The sequence below is a fragment of the Poecile atricapillus genome, chromosome W (genome assembly GCF_030490865.1).
Source record: "Poecile atricapillus isolate bPoeAtr1 chromosome W, bPoeAtr1.hap1, whole genome shotgun sequence".
Taxonomy (NCBI): Eukaryota; Metazoa; Chordata; class Aves; order Passeriformes; family Paridae; genus Poecile; species Poecile atricapillus.
The window spans coordinates 20,775,909-20,793,863 of NC_081288.1; the positions used below are offsets into that span (position 1 = coordinate 20,775,909).

At 38.7% G+C, this 17,955-nt stretch overlaps 1 protein-coding gene across 2 annotated transcripts in view; it reads left to right on the plus strand.

Annotated features, from left to right (window-relative positions):
* Positions 1 to 17,559, plus strand: part of LOC131592262 (caprin-2-like) — a 32,927-nt gene extending 15,368 nt beyond the window's left edge. The window contains exons 10-20 of one of the 2 annotated variants that reach the window (XM_058863661.1): positions 4,445 to 4,576; positions 4,787 to 4,874; positions 5,318 to 5,373; positions 5,967 to 6,068; positions 7,671 to 7,781; positions 8,413 to 8,565; positions 11,469 to 11,649; positions 13,207 to 13,389; positions 14,311 to 14,411; positions 15,124 to 15,190; positions 16,650 to 17,559. In XM_058863661.1, the coding sequence (XP_058719644.1) occupies positions 4,445 to 4,576; positions 4,787 to 4,874; positions 5,318 to 5,373; positions 5,967 to 6,068; positions 7,671 to 7,781; positions 8,413 to 8,565; positions 11,469 to 11,649; positions 13,207 to 13,389; positions 14,311 to 14,411; positions 15,124 to 15,190; positions 16,650 to 17,218 (1,743 nt within the window). In that variant the 3' untranslated portion in view covers positions 17,219 to 17,559. The remainder of the gene's footprint in view (positions 1 to 4,444; positions 4,577 to 4,786; positions 4,875 to 5,317; positions 5,374 to 5,966; positions 6,069 to 7,670; positions 7,782 to 8,412; positions 8,566 to 11,468; positions 11,650 to 13,206; positions 13,390 to 14,310; positions 14,412 to 15,123; positions 15,191 to 16,649) is intronic. The other variant, XM_058863662.1, reaches the window with a different exon arrangement.
* The last annotated feature ends 396 nt before the right edge of the window (positions 17,560 to 17,955 follow it).

Consider the following 17,955-nt stretch of genomic DNA (forward strand, 5'->3'; position numbering starts at 1 on the left):
TAGACTTCAGGAAGAAAATATGGGGAATTGAGCAGTTCTCTGTATGTGGTATTGTCACCATTACTATCTTCCTGCAAGAAAGCAGGAAGCAGTACATCCCATGTTACTTGTGGCAAATGATTGAGCCTGTATCTTGCTGGTAAACCTGGCATAACTGAAAAATGAATGTTCTTGTGCCTAGAAGCGGGACCGCAAACCGAAGGTTAAATACGAGATTAAAAAAGTATGTAACAATGCAGCACTGGGTAACAACATGGGATTAAGGTGTTTCAGATTGATCCATCTTTACACTCAAGCTGAGTAGAATCTTGTGTCCACTGGTGGTGGTACAGGTGGAAAATCTGGTTGCTTCACTAAGTAACTCTGAGTACAAATAGGTGTTGTACATCCAACTATGCACAGTATTCCTATAACTGAAACTAAGCTCTGCATTAGTCACGAGCACTGGTAAGGTGCCTTGGAATTTCTGGTGTCAGGTTATCTTAAATGCAAGATGCTTCCTAATGAGAAGATGCTTCCTCTTATTTTTATAAGGGATGGATAGATGGATTGCTTAAGTGGTTGAGAAAACTGCTGCAGTGAGTAAAGAGGAGGGTCTCCAGTCATCTGGAGAAACTTGCAAACTGCTTCTGAATCTCCCTAGTAGTGTACAGGTGCGCAGTATACTGGCAAAATTTAAACGAAATGCTGGAATGTGAGGTCACTGAAGGGGGGTTGCTGAACTAAGTAAACAAAACATATTTTAAAGTATTCAAACTTGGCTTTACATAGACCATAGGAAAGCATCAGCTGGCTTTATTTTTGTTTAGTTGCTATTGAGAAATCCTAATACCAAAAATATATTGAATGAGTAGAAAACAATGTACTGTCAACATAACTAGTTCCCATAACCAGTTTTTAAAAAATTACATCTTTGACTTGAGGTGCATAAAAAGAACAATTAAAATCATGTTAAACTTTTCAGATAACAATTTTTCTTGCCCTTGCTTATGTAAAAAAGAGGCAATGCAGTGCTGTAGCTGGATCTCTGTGTTTCTGAGAATCTATAAATGCTCTTGTGCAGAGACATGGGCATGGCAGATGAAAGACCTGTGCCATTGCTGCTGCCCTCTGAGCTGAAACTAACTCTTAAAACTCTGAGGTCTTTAAAAAAAACTGTTTTGAGATATAAAAATATGCTTGTTTAACTTAATATACCTTAAGGTGCAATACTGTAAGAAGCTGAGCCTAAGATAGCAGGGTGAGCTGATGTGCAGACCTGTTTTAACTCTTGTTCTGTTTAAATGTTTGTGCAACCTGTGGACCAGCAAACTTGATTAGAGCTGAATTTGTGGCCTGGTATGGGAAAGCAAAGCAGTTTGGCTTGTGCTGTCATCTAGCATGTCATTTAATTCATACCTGCTGTGAATGCTGCTCTGAGTAGAAAGCAGATTTTAATTGTGTATCTACATGGCAGTCACTGCTTACAGCTTAGGTATCACCATTCCACCTTGTTTAGTACTCCATAACTAACAAACCTAAAGAGGAATTGAAGTCCTGTCTCATAGAATGAAGTTTCACTAGTAAATGAGATGGTATGAAATGAGGTGGTATGTTAGTGTTTGCATGTAAGTAGACATTCAGTCTCTAAAAATCCAGCTTTAACAGGAGTCCCTGGTATATAGGCATTCTGACTAGCCAAATTCCAGAGTGGCCATTGGTTTATTTGCAATGGTTTAACAGGTCCTAGAACAAATTCTAGATGTTTCAATTCTCTGAATGGAAGTCACGATGCATTCTGCTAAATGTATAAGTAGTGTTGAAGTTAGATTTCAGAAACAGTTCTTATGACAAAATACTCTGAATTTACCGACGCTGTTCAACTCTAGTGGTTCAAGCAACATTCAGATTAGTGCTAACTGATCTTAGCATGTACAGGTTTGATCTGAGCCAGACTAATAGATCAGAGTCTGGTGTTAGTTTTTAATGACTACTAGAAACAGCACCTAGTTGCAGGCTAGAAAGACAACATCTTCAGAATGTCAAGTACCGGCTCTTCAAAGTATCTCTTTTTTATAAAAAGCATAAAAACTGAAATACTTTAATTTCCTGATACCTTTCTGCATATGATCTTATTTTGCACTTAAATATTGTGGCTTTGAACCCCTAAGTATCAGCAAAGCAGCAAATCAATACGAGGAAACTTCACTACAGCTTCTTCTGGCTAGTGTATTTTAATATCTATATGAACTAGAAAATAAATTCTATGGAATGGAAAGTCTGTGTTTCAGTCCTAGCTGAAAGCCCTGGTATGTAACCCAGCATTCTTGAACTTCTTGAAGTAAAGAATGCTACCAACAGAGTGCATAGAGTATGAGCTAGGAAAGGAGATAAAAGCTCTGACAAATTGTAAAAGCATACAGGAATTTTATCATATTTGGAAGCAAAAGAGACAAGTCTTTTCTGCTTCCATGCTCTTTGGGCTTTTTCTACTTTTTTTTTGTGTTTAATATACAAGTCTCACTTACATAGCTAATGGACTGTCTTAAGAACTTTAGGCCCTACCAGGCTGACCTAGTTAGGTCACCTAAAGTTGGAAAGCTTCTGTTACCCATTTTCAAACATCCAGAACCAGTACTATCCTTGTGTCTTAGTAGAAATGGTAATGAGGAGGAAGCGGGTAACAAAAGCATGAATCAGTTTAACCCATAATGGATTTACTATGACAGAAAGTGCTGTAAATTTAAGACTTTGTAAGTGAGGACTAAAAGTGATGGACAGAAAGATCTGGATTGCCAGTAACTGAATCTATAGCTCACTGAGATTAACTTAATGCAACAGTAGCTTTTGTCCTACACTTATATCTTTAAAAGCTGTAGTAGCTGTAGTTACTGTTCATTATTGGAAGCTATAGAATATAAACTTGTATTTAACTGGAAGTTAAATGTAGTGCTTGTGCAGCAGAATTTCTAATTAAGATAGAGCTGTACAAAGATGCACTCTTAACTATAGAATCAAATAAAACTTCTCACAGCTTGTCAAGCAGCTATCATGTGGGCCACATAGATACTAGAAACTGAGTCCTCCAGAGTTAATCATGTGCTGTAAGCTTCTTGCCTGTGCATGGTATTGGAATTTCTGCAAAGGCCAGAGATTAGCTTCAGAAAACTGTTAAAAAGGAAATACAAGAGTGTTCTTAGATTTGTCCTAAAAGTGTACAGAGCACGTTTTTTTGTGGTGGATTTAGTGTGATAATTGTCATCATAACACAAATACATTTCTGCCATATATTGTCCAATGACTTCATGCAAATACTCAATAACACTGCTATACAATATATTGAAGTTGTAACCTCCTGCTAGAAACACAGCTGTTTGTCCCATAGGGAAAGAAAGGCTTTCACATGTTCCTGCATATCTCAACATTTGGACCACTTGAAATAATGCAACTAAATATCTTCAGATTTGCCTCCCTCTAGCTGCACAGACAAAGATAAGAACAGTAAAACTTTTGAGAACCACAAAAAATTGTTTTAAAATACTGCTAATGAGCCTACCTCTTCTCCATGCTGCTTTCAAAAGGCATGTTAGACTATCTAGACAGTTCAATATTGTTGTCACTCTATAAATAACAGGGCTTCTGCTGCTTTAGGAGATTACTATTATGATTTTTGTTACCTTAGGCTGACTTGTTCTCTGACAAAACATATCCTTCTTTTAAAGTGGAGTGAGAACCAGTTGGGATGGAAAAGAGTTAAGGAGCCAGCTAAAATAATCAAGGAGTAGTAAAGCCCTGCAAAAGTCCCTGTTAGGCTCTTGTGTGGGGGAGCACAGGTATATTTGTGCCAAGCTTGGATGTAATACTTTCTGCAGGAGGTGGTGCATTGAGACTATGGCTTTTTGGTAGAAACACTTTGGTCTCTTCCTGAATTATTTGCTTGCAATGCATCTCTTAAGCACAATTTCTTCAGAATGTCTGGAAATGCCCTCCTAATAAAAGATCTGTACTTATTGGTGTAGGCTCTAATGGGGGGAAATAAACCTCGAGTGATATAGCTTTGATTTTTAAGTTTGTTCTGGCCCTCAACTGAGAAGTGAGTTTCCTTAGATGGAAGTGCCTAATTTTGCACTAGATGCAGGCAACTTCTTTACATTTGACTCTAAGAAACTGAAGTGAATTAATCTGTGAAAGATGTTCCTGCCCATGGCAGGGGAGTTGGAACTAGATAATCTTCAAGCTGTCTTCCAACCCAAACCATTCTATGAAATCTATGGCTTAACTAATTGTAGCAACAGGAAGCCAATTTTTTTTAATAAAGTGAAAACTTGATTCAGGAAATATCAATAAGTGCACAGAATTCCTTGGCCCACAGTGTCTGACACCTCTAGCTTAGTCTGGAAGTACATTGGATAAGACAGCTTGTCTTGCTTCCAGTATTAGATTTAATATAATTTCTCCTTATTAGGTGCCTAAACCTGTACATCAGCCAGCTGCAGAATTTTGTTCTACTTCAACTCTTCCAAAAGATCCAGTATTGAGAAGGGAAAAACTTCAGGATCTGATGACTCAGATACAAGGGACCTACAACTTCATGCAAGTATGTTTTTCCCTGCTGTTGTAGGCACAGAGCTCCAGTTCCTACTGGGTTAGAGAAAACAGTGCTGACTGTTTGCTGACAGTGTGTTGGCACTGAATGAATGAATTTAGCCCTAAATGGCTAAAAGCAGCTTGTCAAGTGATAATGTTTCATTTATACCTAGAGTTTAATGATTTTTTCTACCCAATGGTGATTTTTTTTTTTTGAAAGGAGTCCATTCTGGATTTTGATAAAGCTTCACCAAGTGCCATTGGTTCATCCCAACCTCCTTCAGTTACTCCAGCAAGTAGTCCTGTAGGTAAGTGATACTCTAAGTGTAAATGCTATGTAAAATTTTACAAGCACTAACAGGGTTTGATTGGGCTGTAGATCAGTAGGCCTGGTGAAGACAGCTTACTTAAATATAAAGAACAGACCATGCTAAAAGACTGGGTGGATCTTGGGCTGTATAACTCAATTACCCAGTTTATTAATTTTTTCTTAATCTGGTAAGTGACTATCTTTTCTGTGATAAAAATATTTTTGTCATTTAATACTTGTCCTCTTTTACCGAAAATCTGAAGTTTTCAATTTGTTGTGCCTTACTAATGCTAGGTTTAAATATTTGCAGTCCATATGGTAAAAACACTTTGCGTCTTCACATACCATGAAATGTTTTAAAAAAATAGAACTGCACATCAAAACTATATGTAGTGTTTGAATTTACAAGTAAATTTTGCTTAATGCATTCTATTTTTACAGCTTCAAAAGAGCAGAAACTGCCAAGTCAGAGTGATTTTCTTCAACAGCCCCTTAAGGTAAGTTGAAGTTGGGACTAGCCTGAAGAGGTAGATAGAGGTTATTTACCAGCATGGACTTAATACCTGAGTTGTTTTTCTTGCCAGTAGTTTTGTATTTCATACAGTGTAGTAGCTTGTGAGTGTAAGATCACTCAAATCATGACAAAGCTGGTTGCTCTTCTGGTTGAAAAGGGGCAAAAAATGCTTGAAGTCTCTTGAAGTATGTTGAAGACATGCTGAAATAGTTTGCATATTTTACCTGTAGATTGAGGTCATAGCCAGTAGTTGTGTGCAGAAGAGCAGCTAGTTTCTTTCCTAGATAGTGTTTTCATCTTAAAGGTCCTTAAATCAAAGACTGTATCTCAAGCTTTGGTAGTTGTGGTGAAATGAAGCTTAAATTCAGTCACTGTGCTTGTGTGTCTTGTGACTTTTGCTTTTCAATGTGTTTCCTTGCCATGAACAAGAATTCCTAAAAGACTGACTGGTCGAAACGCTTCAGTCCCTGCATTATGCTGAGGTTTACTTGGACATACTGAGGGTGTGAGTTTTAGTGAAACCAAACACTTGCATTCTATATTTTCAAAACCTTATCTGCTTTCTCTTCTTGCAAGGCTGCTGCTTCATCCATGGTGCTGCATGGTTCAAACACTTCCCTAGCATCTGCTGATCATGCTCTTTCTGGCTCTGAAACTGAAGACTTGGTGACACCACAGGTACCATACCCTGGGGTTCACTGGCATTCAGATCTGTGTGACAGCCAGCCCTAACAGACAGCTGAGCTGGGGCCCTTCTGAATAACTGTACTTGAACAACATACAAGTAACAGCAGTAGTATAGCTTACAGTCTGGAATTCTTAAAGATGGGTGGAGAAGTCTTGCTAATACTGCATGAATGCAGAGTGAACAGTCTGGTTCTTAGGACATAGGAAGGGTATGGGATGAAAAATTCTCACTAGAAAGTGTAGTGCACATTCTTGTGGGAACATGGGAGCAGCATAAATATTTGCTTTGGTTACAGTGTAGAATATTCCCTCTAAACATGAAAAAGAGGTTGCATAAATTGGGATGGGTATTGTCATGAAATAGCAGAACCTGTGTGTAACCTGAAGACTGAAATAGCTGAACATCAAAAAGTCAGATTCCCAGCATTTCTTCAGTTAGTGTTTGAGAGACTAAGACGTAAAACTTTGGTTGCTTAATTGTATTTATGTGCAGTTAAACCTTCAAATACTGTTTAGAGCCAAAAAGTTCAAATTTATGCAGATCACTGTCTTAAAAATCTCTTGTGAATTGTGTTGCTGTGTTCATGAACACAGCTGGCTCTTTCCTGTTAGACTCTAATTCAGAGTGTGTGGATTATAATGGGAAATGTTCTTGCTTTTCACATTTGTTTTGCTGATGTACATGTTATCAGCATACTGGGTATGTAGTACTTAATTTATTTCTTAATATACTATATACTGATATGGCTATTAGTCTTAGACCTCTTGAATCAGCAGTTTTGTCCCAATTCTTGACACCTTTTATCCCTTCTACAGTGCATGAGACTCCTTGTGCTGACAGAATTCAATAATTTTGCTGTTCAATATGCATCCAGAAGGCTTGTGCTGTGCTATAAAGTAGAACATCTGATTTATTAGAATGCGAATTTATTGTTTGGGATTAGGGTTGCTTATGCCCAGCCCATCTAGTCCCTTTAGCTTGAAGTCTAGTGTCTGTTCTTTTCCAGGGAAAGCAGTAGTTAAGTTTTGGTCCCAGCACAGCCAGGGAATACACTCTATGGTGACAGTGCTCCCCCTGGTGTGCAAGTACACCCCAGTGCTGTCTGTGGCACTCTGATGTGTAGATGGTGAGCACAGCACTGGTAGGCTTTAGCCCTAGGCTCTGTATTTAAGTACTAAGCAACTCCTAAGCTTAGCGTTACAAGTGTGAGCTAACAATAGAACACACAGGCTTTGCACAGCCTTGTTCAACAGAGCTTACCAAAGGCACAACATAACTTTCCATTTAATTCAGTGAGACAGGTGTGTGTTGCAGACTTGACTGTGCTTGAAGCAGTCCGCAATTCTTAAAATGTTCTGACTTTGCAGGGCTAGTTGTGCAACCAGTTGTGTAAGAAGAGTAATCTAAATCTGAATCTCTAAAGCTAATTACTTGGAGCTTTGGTTAAGATGACTAATGCTTTGGCTTTTGAATTAATGTTTGTCCTGGTCTTTCAAAATCTGCTTGTTTCAACTTTTGCACTGGTGTTTCATAGCCTTACCAGGACTCTGTAGTACTCCTTGTAATAGCAGGTGCATTATGGCTTCTTGTAGGCATCAACACCACTTTCTCAAGAGAATGAGAAATATACTTCCCAGCCTCTGTATCAGACAAGTTCACGTATTTCTGAGCCACTGATGCCTAAAAAGATTGAAATTTCCCAGGTGAGCTATCACAAATAAGGTACAAACATATTTAAGTTGCTGAAATGGTAAGGCTTTAGACATGTTCCTTTTGACTCCTGATTCCTATAAATACCGGTATAAACACTTAATTTTGCCATTTGCACAGCTGAGGCCTAATGCTGGCTAATACTTTGTCTGGACAAGTCAGCATTGTTTCTAATCTGAAACATAATTAAGTTGGAAAGCAGGGAAAAAAAATCAGACCCCCCTAAATTTCCTAAGTTCCTCCAGAAAAGAGAAGTCATTTTTACTATCAGCCAAAGAATCTTCTTTTACTAAATGGAACAGAAAGCATTCTGTGTCTTTAGTGACAGGGAAAAATACCTAATGTCTCTTTATAGTGATATTATTCCAAAGAATGGTATGTATAGTAGCTCATAGGCACATTTCACTTAATCAGCAGAGACTGCAATAGAAGTACTGTTTGCTGAGGATGCACAGCAAGATTTGAAATTGTAAGCAAAAGCTATTTTGTAGCTCTACTATGTCCAAATGTCATCCTGCAGAAACTGCTGACTTCTGTCAGTCTAGGCTTTAGAACAAATTAACTGCTTCTGTTACTGCCTGATAATTATCAAGTGACCTTTCATTACATTTGTTCTTCCCCCAGGCAACTATTCCCCTCCCAAGTGAGCCGCAGTCACCATTGCCTACTTCAAGCACCCCTGTGCCATCAGTGCCACCAGCACAAAGCTTTCAGTCTCCTCCAGCAAGCAGCAGTTCTGTCACAATAACAGCAGCTCCCTTTCAGGCTATGCAGACTGTAAGTATGCAACACACAGAGTTGACAACAATGTGAGTAACTGGGACTTACACTGAGGATCTGGCTTCTCTTGGAATAGTACAGAATGTGATAGATCATTTTGTTTTAACAAAAAAACCTAGATTAGTCCTCTGGTTTTGATTTCTTCAGAACTTAAAAGACATCATCTAAGAACAAAGATCCTGGTTTTGCTCTGTATAGTGCCAAAAAACTAATACTAGGATATCTTAGTAGCCTCAAGGAACTAAGAGGGAGAAGTCAGGCCTGAAATCAACAGATTGATAGCTGTGCCCTTAAAGAACACTTACACTGTTCTTGGGAAAAGATTTCAAATCCAACAGACTTTGTTGGAGAATGGGAATTCTGAAGCATATAGATATTAGGACAAAATGCTTCCAGAAGCCCGAGTTTGTCTTGTTATACTGTTGGCTTCAGTGGGGTAAAACATCAGTCTACTGGAATCATGGAAAATGTGTTTTTGGAAGACTGGTGTTGCATATTATCCTATGTTGTTAACAGGTAGTCAGTGTACAGTCCACACAGTTTGAGATGTTCACTGCAAATGTAGAACATCAGTAATGGTGTGTGGCCTGAAAAAATAGTAACAAACATTGCTACTTTCTGGTAATCTGCAGTGCAGGCTTAGAGAGATTCAGAGGAAGGGTCTCCATTTTATCAAGTAAAGGGAAGGCAGCATTTACTCCTCTGGTACATTCTTCAGAAGATGATAGAAACATTGATTTAATGTTTTTCTCAAAAGCAAGATTTAGGTTCTCCAGAGGCATTCTCCATTTTAACAGAAATGCAGTTCATAACTTGCTGGACAATCTGTCTTGCAATATTGAGATATGTATGTGGTAGGAACTGGTGGAAGAAGGTATCTAACAGTGTTTCAGATCACAGGAGTTAACAACTAAAACTTCTGTGACATCTTGGTGTGGTCTGTAGTAAAATCGCTTTTTCTGCTTGATTTTCTGTGTTGGTAGAAGAGGTTCAAGTTGAACCTACCTCAGAGGCACAGAATTGAGACACACATTACAAATAAGGCAATTTGTGATAGGGAGGTGGTTTTTTCTAAGCTAGATGTGTTTAAATTATCCTAAGTGATAGCATAGTAAGGTGGTAATTTTTCCTGAAAGTGGAGAGGTGGCAGCATGCTGTGATTAAGGAATCCAGAGTCTTTTGAGGACTCAGTCTGTAAGATAAGCACTTGCCATGGTATAAATATGGAGTCTTGGTCTCAGTCATTCTAGTTATGTCTGAACTTGCTGTCTGTGTTCACAGTGCTTTGATCATAACAATACCACTGGAAGCTCACTTGAACTAATACAATGTTTTTAGATGTTAAATGTCTGAGATTGCTCTTGGGATTCTTGGGTAAACCTGGCAAACATAAGTCATGAGGATGTCAATTCCTCTTGTAGTGCTAGGAATTTTGAATTTTGCAGTGCAGGGTTTTCTTCTTTTCTACATTGCTTAGATTCTTATTGCTGCCAGGAAAGCACAGCCACTGGACTTGAGTAGTTAGCCAGGAGGACTTCTTGCCAAGTAGTGTATCACAGTGACAGTAATGGAAATACCTAATTACAGGTCCTTAAGCATCCTGTTGCTGCTATTGTGCTTATGGAAGCTTGAAGGCAGGCTTGACCTGTAGCCCTAGTCCTTGATTTGAATTCTACCTGTAACCCTCACTGTGGGAAAAAGCAGACCACTTGCTACAAATACTTCAGGATGTGGGTATTGATAGCCTGACTTCATTCTCAAATTTCTTTTAGAAAAAGGAGAGCTTTGGATCACTTTATTTACCAGATGAAGTGATCAAAAATTAGAAAAAACCTCCCAAAATAAAAAAAAAACCCAAAGCTTGTTTTATTTTACAATGGTTTGAAATTTATGCTCAACGCTTCAGTATCATGAAGTGTTTCCATGCTGCGTCTTAGAGGCAATACTGGGTTTCTTGACCCTGGAAAAGGTTTTTGTTTATTTATTTTTTTAAAATTAATAGGGCATCTGCAAATGGCAAAAATTGTCAAGGTATGAAGCTGTTTCTTGTGTCATCTAGCTGTTGCTTTTGCCCAAGTCTGTCCTCAGACAGTTTATAGTCTGGGAGAATGTTATATGCACCTGTAGACTCAGTGCCAGTATTGTTGACAGCTCTTAATGTGGAATTGAGATCCTTTGAATCAAAACAGACCTTGCCTATTTGATGCTGATACTGGTTGTCACTTTTGACAGCATTATTTCTGGTAATTATGTTATTGGCTATAAAGTAATGCAGTCACTGCACTGACTGAAGTCTGGGTTATTAGATTAAGCTAACAGTAATATCTGCTCATCACTGTACTGCCCAGACCATAATATTTAAATGACAGGACTCACTTAGGTTAAGTGTCTACTCTTGGGGAGCTTTAAATGAGTAGGAAAGATGAAGCTCCATTTACTGAAGGGCCAAATTATGTCTAATATGGTGTTTGAGTGGATGGCAGTAACATCAGGTTCCAAGTCATGCAGAAAGACCCATATTCTTTCCAAATGTGAATATCCCATCTCAGGATAGGCTGTCCCAGCTTCAGCTTGAGCTGTAGGACAGGTTGTCAGTGAATTTCCCATAGAAGGAAAATAGCTTGTTGTATGGTAATTGTTCTGCTGACAAAGTACAGTAGGAATGGTCAATCAAGCTGTTCCTTGGGCAGTAGCTATATGAACAGGAGTGTGTTCTGTAAGTTTGCAGAGGGAAAAGGAGGGGTTGATGTACAGCATTTTTGGTTATTTCTAAGAAACAGCTGGTGTTCTAGAAATGTGCTAAAAAGCATATGGATTCAAACCACAGCATAGCAGGGTGGTGGTATTAGGCAGAGACTTTAGCTGGTAGCATTAAGCTCTTGTTTTCAAATATATTCTAGGTGTTTAAAGTGAACGCACCATTGCCTCCACGTAAAGACCAGGAGGTTAAAGAGGATTCTTTATCAGCGGGATATAATCAGAGTTTCTCCACAGCAAGTACACAGACTCCTCCTCAATGCCAGTTGCAGTCTTCTCATGTTGCAGAACAAACCTCTCTTTCACAAGAATCTCTCTCTTCAGGTGAGAACTGCACTTGCATCTGTATTTCAAGTAGTCTTTAAATATGCTTGGTTTATAATAGTATTTAAATTCCTTATGTGCTGTGAGTGCTTCTAACCAAGTGAAATTCTTAAAAGGTGCAGTGTAATGTCTAATATTAGGCATACATCAAATCTAATGTAGTTGATGGTATGTAAACTTAATTTCAAAGCTGCTAGCAGGATGAAAGGCTGGTTCAAACTTGGTTTTCTATTAGATGAATAGACATGTGCCTGAATTTCCCAGCAAGTGAGAAATTCAAGTATGCAGTGATACTTGCCAGTCAAACAATCATTTGCTTGGAATAGTAACAATGATGAAATACTCTTATTTGGAACCACTAATTTGGTCTCTAGTAATACTGCAGTCAGTGCTGGGACTTGCTGAATGCTAAGTAAGGAATCTGGGATAAGTTTTCAAATTGACCTGGGAAATACTGAGCTTGTAAGTGGTCTTGACCTGTTGCATTCAGCACAAACCTGACTTACTTGATTATCATGTAGTGCAAGAGGTGGATTTTTATAGCTGACACTAAATTTGACATGAAACTGACCCCTAAATATCTTGAGGTTTTAGGATGAAAGAAGGCTACAACTAGGGACCTGTATTCCTAAGGCCATCTAATGAAATGGCTCAAGGTCATTTACAGCTGCTGTTTTTTTGCCAGAGTGATTTTCACAGGCCTTAGTCTAGAAGCAGACTGATTGTATGTAAAGTCAATGAGACATTAAAAATCCAAAGAACAGTGTAAATGTAGCGGTCGGGAAAGCATGTTTAGCTTCAATGTTCCTTCTCATCACTGAGATTATAGGTGATAAGCCTTCTGTATTTCTTTTATGGAAAAATAATAATTTTATTAGCCTTGTGCAGTGGCCCTGCACAGACGTCACATAGGTGTTTATCCTGTTGTTCTGGATCAATTTAAAGCTTTTTAGATGGAAATACAGCATGGTCTTGTGGAAGTACATTCGTGGTTTCAAGGTTTGTGTTTAAAGCTAGCCACTCACCCTTGTGGGTGAATAGCATTCTTGAATACCTTTTGCTTTTGAGCTGAACTATCTGGTATGTGTTAGGAATGTCTATTGAAGATACTGAACCCAAGTATCTGCTTTCCATAGTTATCTTATTGCTATCTAGGTGTGATGGAGTTTCTAGCTGTTTTGAGGGATGTCAATACTGAAGTGACATTTTTTCAGTAAAAACTCTTAATCAAATATTACTTGATTTTAACCTAGATTGGGTATTTTCATGCTGCTGGCAAACTTGTTCTCACCTGTGCAACTGACTCTTGTTGAATGCATTAGGGGCTTACAGTGAGAGCCTGTGCTGTCTACAGTAGATTTTAACAAGCACTACACTTTACAAAACAAAGGGAAGGATCCAATCACTTGAATGAAGTAATGAAGGGACAGAAGAGCAGAATGTTCAGAGCAGCTTAATTGGTCTCTGAATGTCCTAATATCACCCTTGTGTCTGCGCGTGGTAACTTAGTGCAGTTATAAAAAGCTTTGACTTATTTGTGCCTTCTGTTTTAAGCAGTGAACTATCAACCTGATGGAGCTGTTTCTGTAAGCAATGGTAGCCTTGCCTTTTATCCAGCACAGGCTAATGTTATTCCCAGACCCCCACAGCCTTACCTCAACAGTCGTGGGTCTGTCAGAGGGTCTGCTAGAGGTGGAAGGTCACTGGCTAATTCGTACCGCTCCCCTGGTGGTTACAAAGGTATGTCTGTATTTACTGTCATCCTGAAGATGATCTCATGTACTGCCAGTAGAATGGGATTTAACACAACAGTATTAATGTTCTATGTGTTAAATGTCTCAAAACAAGACTTTAAGGGCAATGTGCAGAGAATGGGGCCCTCTGTTGTAGCATTTAAGGAAGTTCATTCTGACTTTTATTGAGGGTTTCTGTACTAGAGATGTCAGGCCAAATGGCACAGCAGTTTCTCATAGCTTGCCTAATTATGAAGATAGAAAATTTCACTAATAGCTTATTAGATTATCATCAGCTGCAGGTTGTGGCCTATTCCCCTTTGAAGTGGAAGGGCACTTAGTCTGTGATAGGTGCTTCAGTTGTTGGGCTGAGCCTGCTCAGTACCTTGTAGGAACATGTACCAGATGATGAGTTTTATAGTTCTGGCTTAACAGCAGTTCAGGATTTGGTGGTGTCTGGTATGAAATTACTTGCAGCTCTGCTTTGGTAGTTAAATAATAGCTTGAGTTAATAAGTTAATAGCTAAAAAAGCAAAATAGTATAGTATAAATAATAATGTATAAAATATCAATATAAATGTATACCAGTAATAGCTGACAAGAAAAAGTGTTTCTTAATCCCATTTCTGGATTTAGCAAGCTTTTCAGCTGTTCTGTGACATCCCATTAGTGTTACAGGAAATGGATAGGGCCTGATGCTAATATATTTAAATTTTGATATAGCCACAGTGTGTAAGTTACGAGTAGCTAATGAAATGCATTTGTTGTAGGAGTGGCAAGGTTCCTAGTCAATGCCAAATTTAAGAATAGCTCTATTATTCCGTAACTTAACTTATATAATTGCCAAAAAAAGAGCTGTAGTTATATTCTGGACTTGTACTGTAAATCAAACAATGAATGGTACTAATAATCAAATTTATTTGAACAGGTTTTGATGTTTACAGAGGTTCACCTTCATTAACTAATGGCAACTATGGCCAGCTACAGTTTCCTGGTAGAGATTATGCTGGAATGCCATATTCTCAGAGGGTAAGTATTGACTTTATTTCCAGTAGCCTTCCACTGTACAGGAGCCAAATCTTCTAACATGGCCATTTTTCATTATCTAAACAGGTGAACTATTACTTACAAGCTAGAGCTTAGTTCTGTTTCACTTTTTTGGAATGGTAGACAACAGCTGAAACAAGTCAGTTCAGATAGGTAATATCTCTGTATGACAGGTTGATTTTAGTCTGAAAGGGATCTTTGAAATGCAAACAGATGTTAAATAACATAGTATGAGTCTGGTCTATTATTTTAAAAGTTGGCCCACTAAAATGCCTCTCTAATGTAAAATAATGAACTCCTAAATGGACTGGCTGACAATGTGGTTAGAGAAAACAACTCCATAAATAAAAAGGAAGAAGGCAAAGGTTCCTAGTGTGAGGAATGTGTGTCAATGTCTTCTGTGCAGGCTCATGGACTTTGAACAGACTTGAGATTTAAAGGTATTGCTCAATATGGACTCAACTGAGTCCATAGTTCAGAAGCTAAGTTGCCACAACAGTCATCAATGTAGATCTTTAATTTCATACAAACTATTATAAAAGTAATTTTTCCACAAGTAAAGCTGTTTATATACACCTTGCTTCTGATCTGTCATTGTCTATTCTAGAGATTGAATTCATTGTGCAAAAAAGTGTATTTGCCTCACCTGAGTTCAGATTTGCTTATAGCCATATTCCTAACACTTCTCTTTTAGGATGTTAATTACCAGCAGTGTTATAAACGAGGTGGGATAAGCAGTGGTCCTCGAGCAAATTCAAGAGGTAAGGCCAACATCAGGCTCCTAGTAGTCCAAAATGTGCTTGGGCATTGCAGCTGGGGTGTTACAGGGAACAGCGTGAAAAACAGAATACCATCACTCACCTAACAGATCAAGCTTGGTGTGAGTTAACCAAGCTTAGCTGGGGGCCTGAGTGCTGTTCTTCCAGAATGTTGCACAGCAGAAGATTTAATTTCACTCTTCTCAGTCTGGAGTCTTCATGTCAAAATTTTGGCACAATGGTACCTGATTGAACTTCACAAATAACCTGGCTAGGAAAACACACATGGGGTGCTTCACTGTGTTCAGGGACGATGCACTGGTTTTCTCTCATTAATTTTCTCTTGCTTATTCTGTATAGGGTATCACATCACAGGGACTTTGTAAAATAATTTTTTCTATGAAAATTTACATGGTAATACAGGTTTACTCTGTATTTCCATAGTGGATGATAAAACCTAAAGAAATAAATAAGGCTAGTTGAGTCCAAGTATGAATAGCATGTGTTTTGAAGAGTTGGAAACAAGATGAATTGTTTCTACTGTATGTGCTGGAAGAAGATAGCCTTTCAGTGCTATAGGTGAGAAGTGAGATGAAGAGTAGCTGTACATCGCTATTTCAAGGATTAAAGGGAGTTTATGGCATATTGTGGAAGCTGTTTTAGGATAAAGCAGGTCATATACTAGCTTGAGGGATGATTCATAGAGTATACTTCAGAAGGGAACTAAATATAAGATCATGGTGAATTAACAGCTGACGGAAGTACTCATTAGCATTAGCATTTCACAGCAATTTCACATATTTTATTCTGTCTTAAGGTGTTTTTTTTCCAGTGGAAATAACAATGGTTTGAAACTTGAGTGTGACTGCTCTAAATTTCTCAGCTCTATTAATGTTTTCATTCTAGATCCTTTTAACTTGGATGTTTGAAAAGATTACCAGCTTTATTTTGGGAAGTGAGGTGCAGAAAACTTAAAAGCAACTCTAGTTCATCAGACTTAAAATATTCTAGAATCATTAGTTGAAAAGGTCTACTAGAAATGCAGCTACAGAACAGTGTTGAGTAACATGAAGCGAAAATTGAGGTCTTGAAGATTTGGTTCTAATTTTCAGTGTTTTCAGCAATTACATTTTGTTTTCTCTCAGAAGGTAGAAGTTAGTATAAGCCTTTTAAGCTGACGTGATAGACTAAACTGAAAAATATTGCAACCTACTACCCTGTCCTACTTGGAAGTATAAGAAGTAATTTTTCATAGCCCAGTTAGGTCCCTTCCTGCTCAATGCAAGTGTGATGAATGTAAGCCATCCTCAAAGTTTTCTTCTCACTGGGGCCCTTTGACAACTTGCTGTGGCTCAAAGATCAATCTGCTGCAAAGCTGTACACTTGCTGCTTATGATTATGTCCAGAGGCTTAAGGGTATTCTTATGTTATAATACTTATCACTGCTAATGGTTCTTAACAGCAGGGTGGAGCGACTCTTCCCAGGTGAGCAGCCCAGAACGAGATAATGAGACCTTTAACAGTGGGGACTCTGGGCAGGGAGACTCCCGCAGCATCACCCCTGTGGATATGCCAGTGACCAGCCAGGCTGCCACCATACTCCCGGTGCACGTCTACCCGCTCCCACAGCAGATGAGGGTCGCCTTCTCTGCAGCTCGAACATCCAACCTGGCCCCTGGAACTCTAGACCAGCCCATTGTGTTTGACCTGTTGCTGAACAACCTTGGAGAAACTTTTGATATCCAGCTTGGTAGGTTCAACTGTCCGGTGAATGGTACCTATGTCTTCATCTTCCACATGCTGAAACTGGCTGTAAATGTGCCTCTGTATGTGAATCTCATGAAGAATGAAGAGGTCCTTGTGTCAGCATATGCAAATGATGGGGCTCCTGACCATGAAACAGCCAGTAACCATGCAGTCCTGCAGCTGTTCCAGGGAGATCAGATCTGGCTACGGCTGCATCGGGGAGCCATCTATGGAAGTAGCTGGAAATACTCCACCTTTTCGGGATACCTCCTTTATCAGGACTAAAATCCAGTACAATGTTTACAAAAGAGCTGCTCCAAACACCTTGGTGAGGGGGGTGGGACTAGCTTTGCACTTACTACTGACTTTATAGAGGATATGTGGTTCCATTATTGGGGGAAATGGTGGTCCTGATTTGCAAGGTGAAATCATGGAGTTGGGGTACTGAATCAGCACTAATTTGGCACTTTATCAGTTGTGATGTAGCCTTGCTAATAAAGCTGTGAATGTATATTGTTTGCACTTACCCTAAACTGTATTAATGTCCAGCTTACTACACTATTGATTGCCTCAAGTATGGGCTATTCACAATGCCTTGTTGTGCCTCAATAAAACAAGTTAATATGCATTTTAGTATTAATCTTGCCCGTGGTTTTAATTTTAAGATATATCACTGGCCTTTTTCCTGGTGTGGGGTGTACATGAATATTACATAGAACTGGTCTCCAAGTTTCAATAATTTAGGGTAATTTGTATTTAACTGGGATTGTTTTAGTTCCTGCTTAATGCCATTCTCAAAGATGCTCCCTTGATCAAAATGAATTCAAGAGTTAGCTACCTTTTTTCTTCCTAAAGGTCAAGAAATTACAAGTGCAATGCTACATACTTCATTAGAAGTACTTTTAAGTACATGTCCTGTCAAAATCTAGCATGGTCATAACATCAATCCTCCAGTAGTGAATAAAATTCTTAAACCTGCAAACAGTCACTGAAGGGGCTGGCTTACACTATTATTCAGCTGC